This window comes from Rhopalosiphum maidis, chromosome 1 (genome assembly GCF_003676215.2).
Source record: "Rhopalosiphum maidis isolate BTI-1 chromosome 1, ASM367621v3, whole genome shotgun sequence".
NCBI lineage: Eukaryota > Metazoa > Arthropoda > Insecta > Hemiptera > Aphididae > Rhopalosiphum > Rhopalosiphum maidis.
Window position 1 is genome coordinate 21,630,075 of NC_040877.1, and position 27,162 is coordinate 21,657,236.

General features: G+C 25.4%; 1 protein-coding gene across 1 annotated transcript in view; it reads left to right on the forward strand.

Annotated features, from left to right (window-relative positions):
* Positions 1-27,162, forward strand: part of LOC113549237 (neuroglobin-1-like) — a 90,744-nt gene that overhangs the window by 54,981 nt on the left and 8,601 nt on the right. The window contains exon 3 of the mRNA XM_026950445.1: positions 7,612-7,716. Within this exon, the coding sequence (XP_026806246.1) occupies positions 7,612-7,716 (105 nt within the window). The remainder of the gene's footprint in view (positions 1-7,611; positions 7,717-27,162) is intronic.

Consider the following 27,162-nt stretch of genomic DNA (forward strand, 5'->3'; position numbering starts at 1 on the left):
ACTTCAGTATACTAAATATAGGTACTTCTTAATATTTTGTTCTTACCGTAATAAAAACATTATTTGTGTATTCGAGATAACGAAAAACGACTAATTTTATTTCGAGTTATCGAGATCAAATCACTATTATATTAAGTGTAATGGTAGTTTCAGGGGGATTTCAATGTAATTCGAGAATTCGAAATAACGAAAAATCGAGATAGAAAAATTTGACATAGTAAAAGTCTACTTTATATGTATGTTAGTCAAAGGTTTCCAATTTGTATAAATAAATCACGTATATAGGACATAGGTACTAGACTTACCTGCATGGAATATATTTTGATTCAAAGAAATATCGATCAAAAATGCCATTTGACGAATTGGAACAATATGTTTTATCGATCACTATCAATTGGTGTAAATAATAAATAGTACGAAGAGTTATAAAATATATATATATAATTATTTTAATATGATATTTGATAAATTAAACACTCATTGCTTAGTAAGATATTCAAAAACATATTTATAAACAAAATTACTTATATATGTACATACAATTGTCTCAACATAGCTACTTCTTATCTGGGCATATGGTATTTAATTTTGATGATGTTGTCAAAAAAAAAAAAATTTAAAATGTATACGCACTAGTATTCAGTCGATCGTAAAAGTAAAAAAATTAATATAATATATCAATAGTAAATGTATATATAAAAAAAATATAATTTAAACATGTGTTCATGAAAATGACGAAATACATTGATATGATTTAAAAAATAATAATAATAACTGTACAATTTAGTTTTTATTGCATATTACACTAAATGATAATGACCTCACGGTGACTATGAACTTTAACTTATACAACATTTTTATAATGTTTTCAGTTGAACGCTTACATATTTATAATATTTATTATCACGTTTGAAAGCGGTTGACACCGATACACGACGTGCTTATCCGTTTGGCAAACAAAACATTTCTATGCCAAAATCTTGTTTTATATAGTTCTCCATCCGGTAATCACATTTTTTACCCCTAGGCACCGTTTTAAATAAAGTCATGACTAAAGGTAAAACAGATTAAAAATAAAATACAAATTTAAAAAGTACACTTAAAAATAAAGGTTGCAAAAAATATAATAAACGAAAATTCCCTTCCCTCTAAACGTATTTTATAGCGCAATAGATGGTTTTATTTTCCAATGAATATAGATGAGACTGACGAGAAGAATAATGTAGCCAATGTAAAGGTTGCAGAACTGTCAACCCGAGAGACCGACGAAAAGAACTCATTAGGGTCTTGCAAGGGTTTGTTTGTTTTTACGCACTTTTATGAATATGCCATTGAATAATTTATAACGGGATTCTACTCACCACCTCGTCGTCTTGCCCATTATATAGGCACTATGTACCCGACACCCGTCCACCACCGCCACCTATTGCTAACCAAGAAAACCAGCAGTATAATTACCGCCGACATTTTGGCCAATAAAACCCTCGTCTTAGGTACATGACTTCCACGGGTCTCCATTATTACTTCACTGGACACTATTAGAGGGTTATTCCATTACCTTTCCCGTGAACGTGAATCTATCCCTTTTTAATAATAAACCTCGCCAGGATAATAAATTCATTTTGTACACAGTCGACTATGGTTTTAAAGGAAGAAAAAAATGAAACCAATGAACGGCTACAGTATAATTATATATTGTTCCTTCTGGTTTCCGCAATATTATATTGCCTATTTAATCCTAACTTTGATTCTTATATAGACCCATGAAAACTATTGAAATAACTGTACTTGTTTAGAATGTCATTTTTTTCATCACCAAACAGTCGTTTTTTTTTTTGAGGTAAATGTAAGTATTTTTGAAAATAATACTCTTTTCGACAATCACTTAATCTGTAATCAGCATAACATTAAAAATAAAAAAGTTTTCTATTTTTATGGTTTACATTCATAGTTAATATCTTTTATAATGTTATACTTGTACGTAAGTACATTTTAATCGAGTGTTTCAAATGTTATTTTTATATGCATAAAAAAAATCCAGTTTGAACCACTAGTTGATTATATTTATGAATAATAATTTATGATAAATTAACGGTTAACGCGGGTTTTTATGACGTACTGCGTGTCTCTGAACACAAAACGCGCTCTGGTCGTTCAGATGGGTGATTTATACACGTTTTATCAATCACACCAAACAGACACTGAGATTTTAAACGAGACCGGATAATGATTTACAAATAAATAATAATGTTTGTAGTCATTAAATATTTGAATTATTTTAAAAGTATTATTGTTTTGTGTTTACAAAATGTATATTCATTATTTCATGTATTAAAAATGGATCAGTAGTTGATGGACGTTTAATTTAAATTTTCAATTGTAGAGATAGGAGGGTAAAATGTTTCCCCAGAGAACGTAATTCACCACTGAGATCGGGGTCTTGGTCGAGAGTGAGCATGGACGCCACCCGAGTTTTCATAATTTCATGAGATACTTGAAATCTATTAAATACTTATAGGTAAAATAAAAACCTTTTTTTTTAAATATATTTTAACTTATTGTTAAATAAATTACATTTAAATTAATATCTCGAAGTCTCGACTTTTTTCTTAATATTGTTGCCATGATAAAATTGTTAGCAATAATATAAGCTGTTGCCTGTTGGTGTATATTTTACACCACACACATTAACAATATGTTATCAAAATATCTAAAATACACTCTCGTAGTAAATATTAAAATTTGTTATAATATAAGCGTATGTAAATATATAATACAGTGGAATTTCTAATTACCGGACACTCTCAGTCACCGAAATTGTATCCGCTATTTGGATGAAAGAGGATATAAATATAAAATAATAATACACGCATGTATATTTAATATTATTTCAATGTATACGTCATGTATACGAATATACGTCTTATAATAATTTTGTATTATTATTAAAACAAAAAAGTTACTAAATAATACAGTGGTTTTAGTATTTTACACAACGGATGAGATAAAACATAATAGTACAATAATGTGCAAAATACACATTGTAATAAAATACACTTGAATAATATTTACGGTAAAAAGCGTCCGTAATTTAGAGGTGTCCGTTTAGAGAGGTTTCACTGTATTAACTATTGTTTTATCTATTTACGTACTCCGTGGAATGGGTCATAGAATTCTTGAGAACCGCAACACCTCAATAGTCGGCGGATATGATCGTGAATGCTAAATGCCAATACGATGTACCTACATATTAGCATGTGAAACTAAATAACACGACGGCAGTCTACCGTCGAGCTGTTTGCATACGACATTTCCCCGCGCTTCGCTCGACCTTTAAATTGGGTTTCTCGGGCGATGGGGTATGGTGCTGTGGTTTGTGTGGCGTGCGCGTAATAATAAGGAGCGGTCGGAGTATAGAGACCACGTGCGAATTTATAAAGTTTAGACGACCGATCGTTCTTGTTTGGATAGTAATATTCCGAAATAAATATTTTAAAGAATATATTATTTGACTTGATAAATTAATCAATAACTTTTGGTTCTAAATACCAAAATTTTTTTATTATTCTTAGGTGTTTAAATGTTTAAAATAATAGATGAAATGTCAAATAATATGATATCCTTTGAATGCTGAATGAGTTTTGTACTATCACTATTGTTTTAAACTTTGTATTTATCCACCATTAAACCACGTACACAATACGTTTTATTAGAAAAATCGATGATAGGTACTTCTGATTAATTATCATAATGCATAATAGGTGGTTCGGATTATTATATCCTAAGTACTGACTTACATTATCTAAACCCCGAAAAGATAGTAATCGACACAAAGCACTTGCATTTTTTTTTTTAAGGGATACATATTTTATTACACGATACAATAGGTATTTATAGTTTTTATTTTATTTTTAATCATATAATTAAGTATAACTTTTTAGTATTTTTATAAAAAAATGTATCAAATACAGAAATTATTCTCAGTATATTCCTGAAAATTACTTACAATAATAAAATTTTCACTTGAGCTGTAAATGGAAATAGTACATACGTTTATCATTTTAAAATTTAAAGTATCATTAATACTTCCAAAATATATGCAATACTCATTTTAACGTATTTTAAATTTTAAAGTTTTTAGACAGTTAAAATTCTATATTTTCAAGTATACTATATGATAGATTACCCCCTCTCATATTATAGTATTAAGAAATTATATGACATTTACATTTTTATGTAGTGAGTAGTGACACAATGTTTTGTGCATAACATTTTATGATGATCTGTATAGAATATTGGTCAGTACATTTTAATTTGGTAATATTCAAGTTTATTTAACATTAAAAAGTATATTTAGTTCACCAGCTATAAAAATATTATGTTCAAAGTTTTTAAGATCGGTAAAAACTTATTAAGCGATAAACTAAGTATTTGTGAACCAATACTATTTTTTCCAATATCCAAAATAAGCCTATAATAAAATTAGTTTCTGATATGAAACCGATAATACATTCAATACTTTAAAGCAGATATTCATAAGCCAATATCAATGAAATACAAATCCAGTATTTGATATTAACCCACATAAAAAAATAATAATAATAATTCAATAATATTGATTAAAACATTCTATCTGTTTAGTTTTGATAGAAGAATTACGATTTTTTATGAAAATTTAATCATTAGTGTGTAGTAAATATACTAAACAATAATATACGCAATTAACAAAGAACACAATTTTTTTTATTTGTTGAACACTCGTCGAAAATAAAAACTTATAAGCTGTCACTGTAATTGACAAATATCTGAAAATACTGATTAAAAAAAAATTGGTTGAAAATTAATTTTAACGTCATCGTCATGACTGTAGAGGGGAAGAGTAAATTCAAACACACAAAAGATTATTTTCAACACGCATAATATTATTATATAGACTTAAAACGCATGGTTAGGTGTCGCAGCGACAATTTTTCGTATCTACCATGTATTTGCTATTATTCAATATCGAAGATTACATTATATTATGCGAGCGGTTCGCTTAAAAAATAATTGTATAAAAAGTTGACTCGCTGATTTAACTTCAAACTCAACGACTGGAAATGTAATCAAGATAAAAATTAATTTTATTATCAATACTTTGAAATGTATTTTGCGTGTTTTTGTCTATAATAATATACCTACCATACCTATTTGAATACAACAATATATACCTTGTATCGTTCAGGCAAATACGTGTTATAAAGTACAAATAATAACAATAGTGTTGTGTCCATTTTTCTCTTTTGGTTTAATCTTCATCATCTAAAAAAATATAAATTAACAAATGATTGATATCTGTTAAAAATAGTTTCACGGAAACACAAAATAACAATAGTGTTGCGAGTAGACATTATCAGTGGATATCATAATTCATCTTTCATCACATAAATTGTATAAAAGTTGTTCCAAAATATATTAAATGACAACCATTTATCATCAAAAAATAATCACAAGATTTAAAGTAAGGCAAGAAGGACGCGCAAAATTTATAGGAACATTATATTTTCATTGTTAATTTTCTGTAAAAGACTTTGCGTTTGTATATCGGTTGATCGCTACTGTAACGGATAATTAGTTCACAACATGTATATGAATTCATTATTCATATCATATAACTCGCTTGAATTGTTTTGTATACGATAATAATAATATTATGTACGAAACACGGAGTCGTCGATTTACTCCTTTAAAAGAAGTCGCTCGATGATCTGCTGTACAGTAAACGTTGAGTGTACCCATTCATTGGATATGTAGGTAAATATTGCATTGACCTACTCGATAATTATAGATGCGTTTAATTCGAACTGATAAATCATTGCATACGAACCTATGATTCTGAACAGTGACGGTGTCAACCTCTATTTAGCGTCTAATTATATATTATCATACGCCTAATTTATTTCCGTTGCTATATATCTGCTGGTAATAAGCAATACGGTATGATGAACTATTTTATGCCAAAAACATCGCATATATTAGTAATTACAACGATATTATAACAAATATAACATTTTATATAGCATACAAGTACTGTTGTATGTACTTTGCAGTTTGTATCGTAAAATAATAGCTTAAAATTAATCTAAATATTTGATACATTTTATTTTGTATAAAAAAGTTTCAATTACAACGAAACGACTAAGAGCATCGATAAAAAATTCTCGAATTTCACTTCAATAACCAATTTCATTGAAAATTAAACTTCTTACGTAATATATATATATATAATATACAAAGTGCAACAAAACAGACAGTGAAGTTTTTAAAGGCTAATAGAAAAAAAATACGCAACTTACTGATATGATGTTTATTTTATTTGGTATATAATGCTATTTGATATAAGTATAGAGTTTTGAAAATTACATCAGAAAGATGATGACCTCTCAGCAATAATGTATTATTGCTGGTGTTTTTTAAAGTTTGATGGCCGATGATAAGATGGACCACGCGCTTACCCAATTTGAGCATTACCGACTTTTTTTGTAGAGCTACCCGAAAGAAAATATTTTAAGTATCGGCTTTATGCCTCGGAAGAACTATTATTATATTATAACATTATTGTATACTATTTATTTTTAACCAAAATTAGTAAAAATGTATTATTCTTAAAAGACTAGACTAAAAGACCGTTCAAAATCGTATTTTAATATTATGAAATAATTTTTCATTAAATTCGAATTTAACACTTCCACGACATTGCCTTGCTCATTGAAGAGATACGGTTGACATTTTCTATACAACAAAGCGACTTCCCCGGTTTTTTTAAATATAAAATTGTTTTTGCTTACCGATTTCACGTAACAGTTGCTATGACAACCAAACAATAATATAGACACAATTAATGTTATAATATTATGGTACGTAGGTCGCTGGCTCCTATAACAACTAATGAATAATATGATTACGTTGCCATAACAACCAAAAAAAAAAAAAATAGATAACAAAATCAGAACACAATCTTTTTTTTCGTAATTAGATAAGCTTGCCCCTAGTAACAGATCATTTATATAATTTCGTTAGCATTGCATATCGTCAATACATTGTTTTTTAATCATAATTTGAAAAATATTTTTATATATTGTACAATATAATTTAATATTTAATGTTTTTTCTATGCTGTAGAGGAAAATATCAAGTAGCATACTACGTTTGTTAACAAACATTTAAGAACAGTATTAATAGTATCTAGAATTATTCTAGACTCAAAATATCAGACCGTGTTTATTTTTCATTTTTTTTAAAAAAAATAGTAGGATTTTATTACTTATGATTACCAAACTTATTAACTAAATTCAATTTACTCCGAGAAACCTAAGAAACCCCAATTATTAAAAAACCACTTCATTCAACACTCAGCTCAGGATTTTAATATTGTTAAGTCATTTCATAAATACTTATGGTTTATTAGATTATTGTTAATAGTTGACATCTAGTTTAAACGATTGTTTCATGTAATACGAGTAGCATGACAATTTTATAAATGTTTAAGTACAATTATTTTTATCGTATTTTATTAAGTACTACCAATGAATAATGATATTAAGTACATTTTATACATTATTATATTTTCAGCCTCTTTGAAACACATCCAGATGTTCAACAATCCTTTATGCCATTCAAAGGAGTTGATCTAGAGGACCTGAAACACAGCAGACAGCTGAGAGATCATGCTTTAAGGTACTATAAATATATATAAAAAATACATCTTAGTATGACTTATTGTTATTATAAAATAAATATAATAGTTAGTTTAACAGAATATTAGTTATTAATTTATTATTATCCACCTAAAGATTAAAAATCTATACTCAATTATTCAATTAGGTACTCAAATTTAATACGCAATATTAATTATTAAAATTAATATATTGGTTTTAATTCAACCAAATCTAACCAACAATATACATCATAGTTATATAAAGGATTTATAACGTTTAATATTATATTTATACTCGTATATAATGTATTATAGCTTATCATAAAATATAATTCAATATTATAATATTTTTAATTATTCATGAAATTTAAAATTCATAGTAAATTATAATAATGATCAATCATCACAACAATTGTTTCTACTACGATATAAGTATCAATAGCAATAATTGGCATTTATAACTGTACGATATTATTGCATAGGTAACATATAATTTTATAGTTTTGATCTTCCTATTTTTGAGACAATGTAAAACTTAATATATGCTCATTAATACCTCTAATATTTGTCTATTTAATATATATAATTAGTAATATTTTATTTTTAAATAATAATTTTGAAACGTTGTACAAACGTCAAGTACGTTATACCTATCAAACATAATAATATTAATTATGTATGTGTAAATCTTTGGCCAATAGCTCTATTTAGATTATTTTACAAAACCAATACGGTTTATCATTGATTTATAATTTACCAAAGTTGCCAAGTCTGCTTCTATCTACGTACAATAAGACAAGTTACAACTAAACAAGACTAAGCTATATGGTAACATTTTTTTCGGTGTAACATTTTCGTTAAAGTTCTGCCACAACAATGCCATTGTATACTTCACAAGTTACATTTATGCTGTGTTATTTAGCGAAACCTTTATGTTCTGCATAATTCTAAGAACCTTTACCAAAATCCATTACCACATTCTATCACGGTGTCTGTTGACAGTTTATGTTCATTCCAATGAAGTTGTAGTTTTTACCATATCTATCTTAAATAATTGTATGTTTAGCCTTTGAGTTCTTGTTTTTTTTTCAGTCAAAATTATAATTACAGTTATTTCAGTGGCTGTGTAACAATTAACATTTATTGATCGTAATAACGGTTTAAATTTTAAAACAACTCTCGCATATGCTCTATAAGCATCCGTTATTAAATCTTTTTTCTATGAAATATATGTTATATTATTAGTAAGCCGTAGTATTTTCATTAAATTATTAATAGTTCATTTTTTTAAACATTCATAATTTTTAATTTTTTGATCACTCCATTTAAATTTATATATTATCCGTATTTATTTTATTATATAATCGTTTTGTAATATTAGACACGTCTTCTCAAATCAATTGCTTTAAATACCATAGTTTGGGTAATCGTCAAACCTCTTCGAATCGCTCGTATTAACTATAATTTCTGGATGAAAGTGTCTATAAGTACGATTAATCCCCTATTATTCAAATATTAAATCCTTAATAGGTACCTATACATAGGTTAAAATTTCAATGTAGGAATAAATTCCCTCGTAGGCTCTGCATAAGAATAAAGTTGCTATGCAAACGAGTTACTACTGTGTTAGGTAAAAACAACAGACCTCTTGACGTATACTAAAGCAAAGCAGTCAATAGTTGTATACATAAAATGCGTTCAAAAATCAAATCCTAACCTAATACTATCAGATTTTAAACGACAATATTTTCGTAGCAAACACCTACCTGATATTCTGTACATAGCGTCGAGTTTACTATAGAAATATCGTTTTGAATATATTTGATTGGATGAGACGTTAGACCGTATTAATTTTTAATGGTTATAAATATTATAATTCATTTTAGAAACAACAATAAAATATACGTATATGTATTATACATAAATACGTATTGTTATATATGACAATATAGGATAACATACAAACAATAACAACTTTTTAAGTGAACGAAAAGATCCTATAAAAATATATTTGTATGTTTTATAATCCTCTAACAGACCTTTATAATTTGGATATAGTTTTGAATGAATTCAAATTTAAATTCATAGAATGTAAAACGTTAAATACTAAATAACCATTTCAATATATTGAGTACATAGTTTTTAAAAAAATTAAAAAAGAGACAGTTAATTGGAAAAAACCAAACACAGCTTAAACCAACAGAGTAAATACCAAAGACAAAGTAAACATCCAGAATACTTTACTTTTATTAAACAATGATTCAACTTTCATAGAAGTAGATTCTCTGTGGGAAATGGGTACATAGTACTTTTAGCAAAAAATACACTAAAAAGAATAGATCATAAAAAAAGGATTTCTTTGAAATTTTCTGAGAATAGTCAAGAGACAGGTGACAGGTATTAATAACAACGTGGTTATTCTGCTGTCAGTTAAGTAAAAAACTCAAAATTTAAAACTAAGAAATAGGTAATTTATCAAAACAGGCTTGCATCTGGCACGGAGAATTTGGTAAAAAAACATTATACAATGTTTGAATGTTCATAGAATATACTATTATATAAATGAGAAAAATTTTGAGGTTGTTCTATTTCGACAGCACAACACGTCAACACATAATAAATAATAAGTCTTTTGCTTGAAAAAGTATCGTGATAAATGTCTTGTTTTTTTTTTTTTAAAAAGAAGTCTTTATAACAGATTTAAAATTTATTTATTAAAAATTTAAAACGAAAATCTATGATATATATATATATATATATATATACTTGAAGTATTAGATTAATTAAATACATATTTTTTTTTTATTATTATTACACCTTTAACTACTAAGATTGTTATTTATCAACTTCTAAAATAAATATTCATTAATGTCACAAAAAAGTTTATACTGTACAGCGTCAAAATTGAGCTGTACAATATATTAATTTTTATTAAAAAGAAAAGAATTTTCTTAAGATTGTCTTCTTGTAAGTTCACAGCTTCTATAGGTTGATAAGGACAGTTTATGTAGGCTTAGCATAAATGTCTAGATTTTTAGATGAAAAAGTGTTTCACTATTAAATGTTTCTTATATGTTTGGTTTAATACTAGTTCCTATCTTATCATAAAATGGCTGTTGGATATCTTATGCTTTATTGGCTATTCGCAATGTGCTAATAATGACTTCATCTGTATTATTAAAAGAGGTGGGGCTTAGGATAATATTTGATTGTGAATTTAATTTCTCTACGTTTATTATTTTTTGTATGTTACCATTAAAATTCCCATAAGTAAGAACAATAATAATTTATATAATTATATCCTAATACATGTCGATTAGACTGGAATTATGCTCTAGTGTATTTCCATAATAGCATTACTGAGTGTCGAACTCCTTTGTCGACCTCTTTACTGCTATAATGGACTGATGTCTATATCAAAGTACCAATATGTTCTTATTTAACTGAGAGATAATGCGGTTATCTATTTTTATTTATAGCTAGAATGTTTGAATAAAAATTCAATTTTAGATTGACAAGTGCATTGAGTGAATCCTTACAGATATTAATTATTAAATATATTATAAATATTGAACATTATTTATAATCGAATTGTGTAGTGTCCAATATTTACTTAGTCCCAGTATAAGTTTAAAATTAATTTTAAAAATAATTAACTTATAATTCAAGTTAAGTTAGTTTGTTGTTCTTATGATTTTATTCTTCGTAGACAGCGGTATAACTTCTGGTAAACATTTATCATGGCTAACAACATGAAGTGGTAAAAATACAATTAACTTTAACTTTAAGATCTCATTCAAAATTAATTTACCATCGATTAAGTTAATTTGAAAAATGAATTAATTAATTATGTAAATAAAATACAAAATTGTTATATCAAAATTAAAATTAACTTAAGATATACTCGTAAACTCAGATAAACATTAATCAAAACTGATATTTGTATTATACATACGATTTAATCATAAAATCCAGAAAGAATAATAAATGTCAGGCTTTTGAATTTTGTATATTTTAAACTGTAGTTAGTAGATAGTAAATTGAATAACAACCCAATTAATAGATATTATAGTTATTCATAGTCCACTGCCGCGTAGGTATAATTTTTGTTTTTTTAGCTTAAATTTATATTTGATTTGGTAACTAGTCAACTCAAAAATAGTTCATAAAATTACCATGTTGCATCAACCAGAACTAAATAGCCACAAAACGTATAGATCAAAATGTAAATGTAATAATAGCATAAATATAATTTTTAATTACTTTTAAAATATATACTTAATACTTGTTGACTATTTAAAAAAATAATAGCATACATTTTATAAATTATAAAATACAGAAATTGGTTATTATAGGTCACTAGTTTCACTTAGTTTATCGTGACACAGAACTATAGTATAAAATAGTGTACATAATATTTTACATTATAATATAACAACTATATTAATAAATTTAAAAAGGTGGTCAAGTGGATACCGTTCTGCTGTACAGTTGGTGTCGAGTGGATCACTATAATGGATGTATTAAATTTGAATTCAATATTATATCATTGTATACGAAAAACGATTCTGAACGTAGGCGGTGAATCAACATATATCACTAAGTGCATTTCATTTTTTTTCATATTTATATTAAAGTAATTTATTTAACTATAGGTCGTATTACGGCAATAGGTTGATTTAATTTTTGCAAAAACATTGTATTTATTACGTTAATATATATTTAATCACTATAGTAATAATTTATATATAGTTTATATTTTTATACTATATAATAATTATAATATAATTTAATTATCGTTATCAACTATTCAATCAATAACACCTTACATTAAAATACTGTGAATAGATTCATATTACTCTATAATATTGCAGCATTTTACGTATGTATGAAGAGAATACTGTCAACTTATAGACATGGTATTCAACTGACTGAAACATTCAACTTACTTTTATGAAATCATGAGTATAGCACTATAGATAAGTACTCAAAAACTACAAAACTCTTACATGGAATATCGTCACTGTATATATGAAATAAAATATGTCTAAAAGAGAAATTTTAGGCTTAAACCATTTTTATTTTTATTAAAAATAAACAACTTAAAAAAATAATATTTTTCATATTATCTACTTTTGCCTAAGGTTAAAATATAATATTAAAATAATATCGTCATAATGTAAATATTGAACAATACTAAATAATATTGAACTGAACACGAATAATGCCGACTAAAATGATCATAAATATCAAATACGTTCCTAGGAATAATTCCTGTATCAATAAAATATATAGCCTATATGTGCCCTATATATTATAGACTAAAATAATATATTATTATAATGGCGTGGCATACTATTAGATAGGTAATAGGTAATAGGTACCTATTTTTTTTTTATGTTTATTTAACGTTAAAGTCTAACTAAATTTTATATTTTATTTTTATCCTTTTTATACGCATTAGCATACCTTATTAATGTAGACATTAAAATTAAATAAATTGGTAAGCATATTTCAACGGTCAAAAAATGGTACAAACAAATTGTATTAGTTCTATATGTGAATAAAACATAATAATATATCCACTGTGCGCGTTTAACAAAAGAGGCGGAGAGCATAAAGAGAAAGACCTCACTCTACGGGGTACATGCCCGTGTATGTGTGTGTGTGTGTGTGTATTATATAACCGAATAGGCGGACAGTCTACTCGGTCAGTCCCTTTATTCATACAGATTACGATCCGGAACCGGATAATTATTTTCACGATTTATAATAATTATTACTCTAACCATTGCCACTTCCCTTTTGGTAAGAATATTGATTGGGTTTTCCTTATAAAATCATAAAATATTCATTAGATTCAGTAAGGATAAAATGGTCATTCAACTCTTTTAAAAAAATAATACTATTTACTTATAGTTAATAATTATATGATTTATAACCGAATGTCAGTCAAATAACTATTATAGATTTTTAGTAAAAAGGAAACATGACATTTGTTAATAATGACGTTAACATTTTTACAATGCTTTAAATATAATATTATTATTCTATCTATTATTTAATTAAAGAAATAACATGAAATGAACTAACACACAGGTTACGAACAAATTTATTGATAATTTGTTGAATACTTGAATCTCTTTTTATGTTAGAATTTATATATATTATGTACACCATTGATATAAATAATGACATTAAAAATTATTTATGGACATAACTTAAATACATTTTTTATGGTGATGATAAATTATAGCTTAATAAAATGCTATAAATTCGTCGAATAAAAATTTTAAGAATGAACTCTTAATAGAATATTCTAAAATTATTATTATTATTGTACTTTTTTTTATATCTTATTAATTACAATAATCGTATATTGACTCGAAATAATTTAATAATAATATTCACTTCTAGCCAAACAAAAATTAGTATTTTTGTTCTTTATTTCTTTATTTTAATAACATTTTTGATTTTAATTTTGATATATTATAAAGAAAAATTACAGCATTGTTTGCAAAATACATATTTGATATTTTATTTAATACACTAAGTGTAGTTTATTATAATTCAATAATAATTGATTTTATTATTATTATTATTGATTATTATAACTTTAGCCTAAGTTTTATAATATGGCCATTGGTTCAGATTATATACCACACTTTTAGTTTAAATTACTTTTATACAAATAAATTTGATTTTTTTTTTTAAATTAGATTGAAAGATTTGTTTAATAAAAATTAACGTTTTAATATTGTCTTTTGAGTTTAATCTGAGCAACACATGTAAGTGTAGGCTCTAGACACGTGCAGGTAGTGTCCTATGTTAAATTGTAAATTGTAAATATTATATATCTGGTGATCAATTAAAATGTGTTGAAGTCTGTATGTAACTGTTTAGCCAATATAACCGAGTTATTATTATTATTATTATTTTTTTTTTTGTATCCATTCAATATTATATTTTGTAAAGTGCTTTTAATACAAGTTTTCTGCAATATTAATTTTTTGAGGGAATATTATGTTTAATTAATTTAATTAATCACTCATCCAAAATTGATTAGAATATTAAAAAATATGTTGGTTGTCTATTAATATTATAATTTATTAATTATAAAAAAAAATAATAATAATAATAATAAAATGCTCTAAAATACGTGTGGCTAATATTTAGAATAAATTATTTAATTCAAAAAGTTTATAAAAAAAATATATTTTTAAATGTATAACAAAAATAATTTTTGATAAATAATATACCTACTTACTAAATATATTTTCTTAAAAATTGTTAATATTCATACCATAAAAAATAATTATTATAAGTATTCAATTAATTATTTATAATAATAGCTTATCGCATTCTTCTTAATAATAATTATAGTTGAAATTAAAATCTAAATTTTATTTTACATTTACTATCAAAACTAAGTTAAAAACAAAACAACAAATTTAAAGATACAAAACAAACTTTTGTAACCATTTAATAGACTGTAAATTATTCTAAGAATTAATTACAATTATTATTCATAGAAATACGAATTTAAATTTATTTTAAACTATACAACAATTAATATAATAATCATTTATCAGAATGAGTAACTCATTTTTGAAATATTATAAATTATGAATTTACTTAAAAATATTTAAAAAAAAACGTTTAAAAGTTATATTTAAAACAAAAAAGATTAATCAGTGTTATATTTTTTTCCCATAATATACTAAATATTTCACACTGTTGTACCTTCTGAACAAAGTTTAATTTTTTATCCTCTTTATAATGTTATTACTTTTTTTCATTTGAACATTTTCATTTTATAATACATTTAAAAGTTAAAACTTGAGTACAGTATACTTGAAAAATATTCAAACATGCAAATGAAAAAAAAAACATTCTTTACTCTCGTTCATAAGTATCAAACTGTTTTTATATGTACAAAATGTATCTTATGTCGTACCTACTTCAACATAGTGTTTTTAATTGTAATGGAACAAAAAATATCAATTTTCAATACAATGGAAATGTATGGACTTCTTTATATTTTAAATAGGTCATTTTATAAATGTATTAAACAAACATTAGAACTACATTCATGAATTTATAAATACTTTTTAATTTAGGAACACCTAATCTAACTAACTTGCAGCAAATTTTCGAAAATTTTAAAAATTAACATAATAAATGTTGGTTTGTTTCCTTACTATCCCCAGTTGTTCAAAGTTTTGTAAATAAATTAATAATTTTGTCAAATGGAGTAAACTAACTTTACCGTCACACGATTTTATAACTCGATGGCCAAATAAATAATTTATTGGCTGACGTGACCTATATGATTGGGTAAATATTATTTGAAGGTAACGTAAACGGTGAAGTAGAGTGCTTTGCGTTCTCTGAATAACATCATTTGGTGTGAATTGTTTGGGGCTATCAAAAACACAACAAATAGCATACAACCGTACGAAGAAAAAATACCATAATAGTTCAACATTGGGCTCTTGTGAATAACACAACTTATTCCGGTTAACTAATATTTTCCCATTTAGCTATCTTGAAATTCCGAAGTGCATGATGTGTCATTAACATTTTTAATACATTTGACGATTTTTTTTATAGTCAATATTATTACACGTTTCTAGTGTTTCTACTGTATAAGCACAACATTCATACATATATATTATGTAGCAATGGCTTAATAAATAATTTCTAAAACACTATTATGAAAATTAAATTAAAGAATTTGAAGTTTTGTACATATTAATAAAAAACATAATATTAATGAATTTATGTTGCACTATACAACAGATTATTTTTAATAAAATAGTAGACAATTATACAGAGCGGGTATTATGAACTCTTTTTGCTTTATTCACTTCTACAAAGCATAACAGCGTAGTATTACCAAAAATGTAAAACATTTAATTAATCAACGTACATTAAAACGATTTTGTGAGGAAGTTAGCTAAAAAAATATTCGGTGTTTCGATAAAAACTAATAATATGTTCTTACTCGGCAGTTTTCAGTGGTTCATATGTGTAAATCTACATTAACTGAACATTTTTTACAATAATCAATTGTTTACTTGGGATAAAATACATATACACACAATAATATATTATATAATATTATCATAAATTAAATTACAATTTATGTACCAATTACGCAATAAATAAATATTTTTTAAATTTGTTAAGATAAAAAAAGGAATGCGATTCACTGATTGTAATTTGTTATAATATTAAAATTTTAAATACTGCTTAATACAATTTTTTTTTACAACTATGTTGTATATTGTTCAACTGATCTGTTGATTATCTAAGTTCTATTATTCTAAGTATTTTATATTAATTAAAATTATCTTAAATCTTCTACTTAACTAAGTATCTTTTATATAATATATTAATAATTTTTGTACTAAATTTAAGCATGTGATATTTTCATGTAAGTACTATGCCTGAGTTCTTACGGGCGTTAATAAATAAATGTTTAAGTAATGTAATGATTCATCATGATAGGTATACGTGTATAATACAACACAATTATGTTATGTGCTTAGAATTATACAAATATTCGCATTTTTTCAAATTTAATGTTATACTAATATTTTTCTAGCATTATAATACCTATATAACTATATTATAAAATTGAATTGATAATTTTCTCGTATAAATCATTATTAATTCACTCCTTATCTTAATATAATACGCTATTTCATACCATTTGAACTAAAATCTCAAGAGTAAATATACGATCTAGTTACAATGTAATAAACTATTAACTTTCAATTCTATACATATAGGTATATAATTCCGTTCATAATTTGTTTCATTATGAATTAATAATATTAATTGGGTATGTAATATGTGGTAAAGGATAATCTATTATGATACCTAAATTCAGAATGTTTGTAAATTAAACCATAAACGATAATTTATTCCAAGAAATTATATAAAATATTTTTTATTTTTAATCATATGCTAAACATGTAAATGTGTCAAATATACATTGTAAATCTAAGTAATTGATTAAATAAATTACAGCCAAATAATTAATAACAAAGTAAATAATAATAATTATTGGTTTAACAAATCAAATACAAATTAAATTAAACGAAAACAAAGTAAAAACAATGTTATCAAACATATAATTTAGACTTAATATTGTAACATATTAGAAATAAATGCCAAATAATATTTATTTCAATAATAATATGAATATAAAATAAAATTTGAAGATCAGGGATGCGAATCAACTGTATTTTTTTATGGTTTATATCCACATAGGTAAATGTAATAGCATTATAAAAACATAGTTGATATTGTATAAACCAATATAATACAAACTTATGGGCAATAACCCATAGTAAATTTTCCATGGATTGGAATTTTGATTTAAGAAAATATACTTTTCTATAGAGTTTGGTTTACAGTCATAGAGTTACTCTATGTTTACAATCCATGAATTAGCGGAATATTTACCATAACTTGCCTACGGGAGAATATGGACTAAACCACCATCCGTCTATTGACATTTTATGGACACAACCATATTACATTTTATATTTTTACATGATAGCAATATAATCATAATATTATATTATGCTTTATGCATGGTTACTAGTTTCCACAGTTAATATTATAGGGATCCGAGATTTCGAGGAAAAAATATATTCCGTAGACAACAGGAACCCAGTTTTTTCCAAGATTTTTATTTATAAATATAAATTTAAATTAATTTTATTTTCATTTAGATAGTTAAAATCGATTTCTATATAGTAAAATAATAACAATTTTATTAAAGCACCTTGTAGACGAGAGGGAAGATTCATCCAGTGATGACACTTCAGTGTGAATTTTAAATTTAAAAATAAATATACACAACATATGATTACAATATATTTATGAAAAATATCTGCATTTATATCACCGCTGAATACGAAATTTTACTGAGAATAACAGTACCCGCATACTATTGTACTAAATATACATTTTCTACGTTTTTATTTATTTTTTAACTAATGTATTTTTTATGCTGAAAACAAATAATATCTTTCGCAAATATATTACATTTTTAATATGCATAAACTAAGAATATATAATATTATGTATTCCAATCATATCAACATTCTAATAACTATGGTCGAATAATATGGTCTACTGTTACAGGCCATGTATACATATTATACTGTCGAAAATAAAACTACAAATTGAGGCATTAAAGTTAGCACTTAATTTTAATATAGAATGATTATAACAACAAAAATTTAGTTAATATTATGTACAATATATCAATTATACAAATAAACGTATAAGTTGATTTACTAATTAACTTGAATGAAATAAGTTTATTCAGAAAAACATGAGCACGTTTATGAAGTTAGTTCACACTTTTGATTATGAATTCCTTTATGAGCTAGTTACAGTTTAAGCAAACATTTTAAAGTTTGATTTATGATACATCAATGAAACTGGTGATATTGTCTAAAGACAGAGTCCATTTTCTTTTAAAATACACTTAATTTTCATCGACAACAATTATAACCAGGCATTTTAATTATGTTCCAAAAATATAATATCCCACGGTGGCAGATTTTCTCCATAAAATATAAACTCAATATTTTTAAACTATTTAATTTTAATTATATACATTAATAAATTATTACTAAATCAGTTATTATTAAAATATGTTAAACAGTTATTGTAATAGAATTGTTTATAAAGTGAATATATAAGGACCCATTTCACTTCTAAATAATATATATATATTTATAAATTCATTAAATAATAATATAAGACAAATGTATATACCTATATGCCTACATCATTATAATATGTAACTTAATGTACAATAATAAGATACAGTTGTATTTTTTAAAAGAAAATGGTATCATTTAAGTATTTTCCAAGTATGTCAATTTATTAGCCGACTGATCACTAACATATGCTATAGAAGGACTCAACATTTCAACTTTGACACTAACCAGTAATCACTGCAGGACATTTAAAATAAACATTTTTAAAACGTTAGTTCAAGATAAAAATGAATATTATTCGGTTGTCGTAAATAATATATTAGTTCTCCCCACCTAACACAACATATGGTAACATAATACCATAATAAGATAATCGGTATTTGGTTATGACCTACGCGCATAGCATATCTTTGGACTTTGAATATCTACAACTGTAATACTGCATTAAATACCTTATTACATCACGAGAATCGTGTTTCAGAAATATCCCTTGACCTGTTTGCAAATTACTATGAAAGTCAATACGACATATGAATATAATAAGTATAAACAAAATAATTAATGCGAAAAATAATGGCCTCGTACCACTGTGAGATCACTAGCCATTCGTGTATACATAATGTCGTGATGCATATTATGGAGTGTATCTATGTGTCTACTGTTTATACTAAATAACTATATTATGCTCAATAGAATTTCACGGGTTTTTTCCACACAACACAAATAGATATTTTTACCTGTCCGAGATTCAAAATCTACAATAAGTTTTGGGGTACTTGATATCACTAAAATTATTTCACTTTAGGGTATTACAATAATTATATATACAAAAATTCTGTTTAGAAATATATAAACCGTATTCCATAAAAGTACTAATAACATTTATGATAATTAAAATACGCAATAAATGTGTTACGTCATATTTATTCAATAACCAATAAAATAATAATAATATTTCAAAAAATATTTGATTGAACCCAATATATTTAAGGTGAAAATGTCTATATAATATATTTCACTCAGTATTTCACACAATTTTTCGTATCTTTTCATTAACCAAATTAATAATAACATGTTGAAATATGCGTTGTAAATTGCAGGTGTTATAAAAACAAGAAGAAAAAAATTGATTAATTATACATTTTTTATTAGACACTATCAATTATACAAATCTGTGGTATTAAAGTTAATATTATGTTAATGAATTATGCTGAAATAAATAAATAATAAAATACATACACTTAAAAATGTTAAGTTAAAATACAATGTATCACCAGAACTGTAGTGAAATTCTCGATAAATTTATTTATTCATATTTTTTCTTGTTCAAAAATAATATTTTTATATCGAAAAACACTGTTACTACTAAGAAGTAAGATAAAATGACTTGAATTAAAATATATTGACTATGTTGAATCGAAAAGAATGATAAAAATAAAATCTGTTGAAACTCGTTGGTTTGAATTTGTTAAAAAATAAGTATTTTTTACAAGTAAAACCACCAATGTACGTTTATCTGAAGTGTCGAAGGACTTGCGATATATATTGATAATGATTGAAACGAGAGATAATAAGCAACCAGCCCATATAATCAAAGGACATAGAGCTGAAATAATTTATTTATAATTTAACGATTTTGACGTTGAAAAATGTAATGATTTTAATCCACGTGACCCCTTTTAAAAGTGTCAGAAGTTCGGGTTTGAGAGGTTTCCTTGAAAAGTACAGCATTTCCTGACGTGAATTAGTGACAGATATCTCTTTTTAGTTGGACGGGAAAAAACTAAGTACAAAAAGAAGGATTTGTACGTTACATGGGTGGATTACTACGCTAACAAAGTGAGTTGAATTTGTTGCCAAGAAGTTTGTGTGGGCTTAGTTACTACCAAAAACTTGGAGAAAAAAAGCAATTATCACAGCTATTTTTTTTATTTTTTTTAAACAGTTGCATCCGTATAAAACTAAACAATATCTCTATATTACATCAAATAAAAATGTACGTACTTTATGTTACTTTGTAAACCTTTTGCACATGCCTACACACGTTTAGTTATTTGTTCGCAATAATGATTCTCAATGATTTAAAGTAAAAAGTAACTAAAATAAAATCTTTAAATGTAATTTGCAACACTTATGATCCAAAATATTTTTAAATATTTTCTTGGTACATAGTATAATATTTATTATTTTTAACATTAAAAATACAAATTAAATTCATTAATCGATATTAACTCGAAAAGCGTTATTTTAACAATACAATTTTATATTTTAATTTTCTAACAATATTCAATTGGCTCAATGTTTTCTTACTAGTTGTAATAGGCAATAGTAGAATGTTTTAATACTTTATTAATAGTGCCATTATCTACCGTATTAAGTATGAAGCATAATATCCTATGAAATATCCCGGTCAATACAATTGTATTTATAACTGATTATATATACGTTTATCACTAAATGAGAAGTCCGTTTTTATTTTAGTTGCAAAAACTTAACATATGTAACTAAAATGATTAAAGTTATTTTCTCTAAAAACTCTATATACCTATCCCATAAAAAATAATCAAACCCATTACCTAAATTATGTTCGTGAATAATCGAGTGTAAAACTGGCTTTTGTTATATCGTTGAACCAAAAAGCAATAGTTTACTGATGCCGATAGAATAGATTTCGAGTATAAGGTCTTTTTTTTGTACCAACTATTACAAACAGTTTCTAGGGACCGGAAAAAACCATTTTTTTTTTCAAGTTTAAAACGGTGTCGTATTAACGATACAGGTTTACGTTACAGTATGGACGTATACTATGAATTTGTCTATGGATATATTTGTTTAAACATCATAAACACAATATCCGGTATCTCAGCACAATAAGCTGACGATTGTAGTGTTTATTCTCGGGTTACATGAAAACAAAAAATACAATGAAGTATATAAATGAAACAAACCGACTTGTAATTGAACAGTTCTAAACAGTGAACTTAAATAAATATAATAAATCACGCCTGTTTGAAGAATCGTATTAACATTTGGTGGAAGAAATAATTTTATTTTTACTTTGTTTTTACATGCAATATGATACCTATTACTTCTCGAAGTAAAAGAACAACCCATCTTACCAGTCAAATATTGTTTTATTTTAATGTATCTATCAGTGACTACGTTTATTTTTGGACGAGGATTATCAATTAAGGTGTTATTTTATCTGTTATTTAATCAATACTTTAATACTATTTTGGTTAAATTTCAAATAATATACCTAAAATATTTTACTATCCAAAATGAGTTTTGTGATAAGCCGTCTATAATATATAAGTAATTTTAAGGTCAATAGTTTCTATACCTATTCACTCAGATCTAATAAATTCTATCATATATATTTAAATTTTAAGTAAAGAGGTGAATGCATTGATTTTAAAGCGGTGTGTTTTTGTGCTTTTTTTGTCTGTACACACAGCTGTATACATTTTATAGTAGAAAAAATACATAGATGTTCAATTTTAAGATAATTTTTTGGTAATAAATTGTACCTATAGATGGTACTTTTAGAAAATCAAAAGTAAAAATGTTTAGTAGGTACTTAATTTCAAAATAATCGATGTCAATCTTTGGAATTAAATTTAATACATCCATTACAACAGTGATCTATTGTATAATCAAGTACTTGACACCCACTGTTCGTCAAAATGGTTACCTATAATTTTCAGATATTTTTAATATGATTTTTTTATGATACTACAGAACTGTGATTGAAAAATTATTGTTGTTCTTAAAATTTAAAGTAAAAATAATAAAAATAGAATTATGTTGCTATTTGCGTAGTTTATTCATGCCAAACCTACATTATTGTACATACCTACCCATATAACTCATTTATTTATTTTTTATAAATCGTCATAAATTCATAACATTATTAAAATCATATCCGCATTTCACATTTTGTATACAAATTATATATTATTATGTTATTGGGCCATAACAATAATCCATCAATATTTTATACTACTTCCATTAAGGAATAAATTGTGTTTATGGTGTCACCGATCACCAACAAACACCCATAGAAAAACTTTATTAGAGTATATGTACTGCATCGTTATTGTATACGCGTCGTTAAACTACCAATATTTTAAAGCCACTAGTATATCGGTTTTTCCAATCGTACAACCGTATATATTAAATACTAAAATACACAACATAACAAAATGTATATATATATATATATATTTTTTAAATTATAATCGTTTAAATCGTCATAATAATATAATACAAGTATTAGTTTGATATTAGTATTAATTATTCACGTTTATTAATATTTTTACATTTATTTTATAGATATACTTTTAGCAACTGACAAAATGATCATCATTTCAATAATAAAATGGATTTTGTACTATATAAAAAAATGTAGAAAAATTAGACTCACTACATGATTTTTTGTGATTTCGTTTTTTTAATACAGTGATAGGTATTGATATATTGTAATCATTTTGGAAAAATAATAATAACTAACGTATTGATATAATGACCCACAATATTATTATATTATTGTCATTCTTTAATACAATATAAATTTATAAAACACACATTTAAAAATAATTACAAATCAAAATGATTTAAATATTTACGATATTATACTATTTATACTATATTGATAACAAATCGTTTAGCATAACATTCTATTGATAAACGTATGTATAGTTGTAATTAATAGAATTTAAAAACATAAAAGATATCAAGATATAGTTTGTTTTTATTAGCGTTTAAACTTTAAACGTTAACCCAGGTCATTAAAATCACGAACATTTTCAAATTATTTTGAAGTTAAAAATGTAAAAAAAAAAAATCAATTTTTATAGCTAGGGCTTGCAAATTGAATAAACATTTCTTCATTAATTAGCATTACAGCGTCCTATAATCATCAAAAATATATAGGCGTAATTTTTATTTACAGATACATTCTAATGTTAATAAAATGGATACTCAAACAAATACATTTTCTTACCATTTTTGTTATTTTGTCGTAATTCAAAAATATTAAAAGGAAAGACTAGAAACTTTTTGTGTTTACATATAATATATTATTTATATACTCAGTAATATTTTTAAAGTATTCTTAATAATTTCAAGCTATTTGTACAATTAACTTAACCATTCACAACGATCTATCAAACACGTGGTGTTGAGTATTGACTAGTATAAGTTAATAGCAATAATGTATGACATAAAGTCATAAATATAATATCATTATTGTCTAGCCTTACTCTAGAATCTAAGCTATTTCGGTCTATTTCTGCTTCCACTTTGTCTTTCCGTATCTCTCTATGTAGTAGTGTCATCTCTTTCCCCGTTCAGCACTTCAAAAGTTTTCGGGTCTTCTTTGATGTGAACCCTTTGTGATCGTCTAATTCCTCTCCTTGATCTTAATTTATCTTATTTCCATTTTATGACTGCCTATATGATTTGATTGTTTTTTCTTCGCCATATGTGATGTTATCTTTTGACTTTTGAATAGACAAACTATATATTTTTTTTTTTTTGTTACTATTTATGATAAGACCAATCTTTTTGCTACCTCGACTAAATTCTTAATTGATAACAGGTACCTAATATAATATTAATTAATGCACATATGAAATTATCACAAAACCAAATACCCTAAAAAACAATAAAACAGTGCCGGAAATATTTAAAAAGCATATTAAAAAAATTCCACAAAACATCAAAAGGTGTATACTGTATACAGACACTTTCACGTCAGAAGAAGCAATAGGCATTTCAATAATATTTGAAAACCACAATATAACGTACAAACTACCTACCTAAGGATTGTTCAAATTACTCAGCTGAAGTACTTGCCATTTTAAAAGCTATTCAAATAATTATCTATAAAAAGTACACTAAGTATATTATTCTTAGTGACTCCTTAAACGCTATAAACAGCATAAACAACAAAACGAATCCAAATGATATTGTAATTCTCATATAAAATAGACAAAGCTAAAATGAAAAATAAAAACCAAATATCTTTCATCTGAATGATACCTGGACATTTGCATAAAGAGAAATGAAACTTAAGAAATGCTAAACTCACTATATCCAACTTAATATATCTAATATACTATATATATACTTAATATATCAAACTTAACTTAACTTATATTACCTATGATGAATTTAAAATATTTATAAAAATACACAAAAGAAAAAAATAGCACGTACTCGTATTCTAGACTAATCAGAACATTCAAACTAAGCCAAATAAGAATTCAACATTCAAATGGGAAAATTCAACTCTTATATGTAATGAAATGACTTACTCTCGTATTTCTCGTGGTTATAGAAGGACTCTCTATATGTGAAGGATGTGACTTAACGCTCACAATAAAGCACTTATTAGCAGAATGATAACGATATGAAAACGATCGTCGAAATTTCAACATGGCAGAAACTGCTCTTTGGACCCAATCCTAAACATAAAAAGCAAATTTTATACTTAAAATCAACCAAGTTAATCAATAAAATACAATCTAAGGATAATTATAACATAACATTTTGTTAATACTTTAGTTAAATTAGACTAAAAATTAAGTACTGTAAGTATAATGACTTTTACTGTTGATTTTTTTTTAAGATCAATAAAAAAAAAATATATATATATAATACTATAATATGGTATATGCAATGATTTTGTCAATAATAAGTCTATCACAGGTACTAGGCATTCAACTAATAGAACAATATATTATTAATAGTAGTAATGTAAATAAATTATAATATTTCCTTAGAAATAAAGACTACTCAACGTCCCGCTCAGAGTCGATTTCGTATGCAATGTTATAAATATCATTAAATTTAACGTTTTTATTTTTGTATATCTTTTAATTTCCTATGGTTGAAAATTTCCGGTACATTATTTCAGTTGCTTATTGTGAAAATTTGTTATTATGCCCACCGTGTTCTCTTGTTAATGTGTTTTTCGCATTTTTCACACCACCTTTGTCTATTCATCTCGATTAAGCTCAGTTTATAATTATTACAAAGATGGTTAAATACTATTTAAGAATGGTATACCATTATAATCTTAACATAATATACTACGGTTACCAATACATGTATTGACCTAATAGGTAGGACGTGCGTCGAAACAAAATATCGTTTATAAGCCCGTCGGATAAAATTGGTGTTTACTTAAAACCATGGAGCACAAAAAACCTCGTGCGTGTCCAACTCAAATACTGATAAATTATTAATGAAAACCTGTGTGCGTGTACATATTTTTTATGGGAAACCTACATCCACTGTTGACGCGTGTAAACACACCTCACGGTAAATCACTTCGCAGCGTCCGATAAAACATCGCTATACATATTTTGCATATTATATGTATTATATAAATATTAAAAATTTACGGTACGTTATTATTATTATAAGGTGTATGTGTGTTTACCATCTCTGGAGATCCTTTGTCATCATCCTCGCCACGACGATGGGATATTGTAATGCATAACGTCACGTCACACGTCCTGCAATTTTTATAGTTCTGTTTTCGTCACCACAAACAATGGATATTAATAAAAATCGTATATAAAACGACATAAAACCAAAATCTGTTACATTTGTGTCGAGCTGTCTTTGGCGTCGTAGTCTAAGAAAGAGATGTTCGAATGAAACATTCAGATACGTTTACTGCAGGCGCGTATACAAATGGGGAAG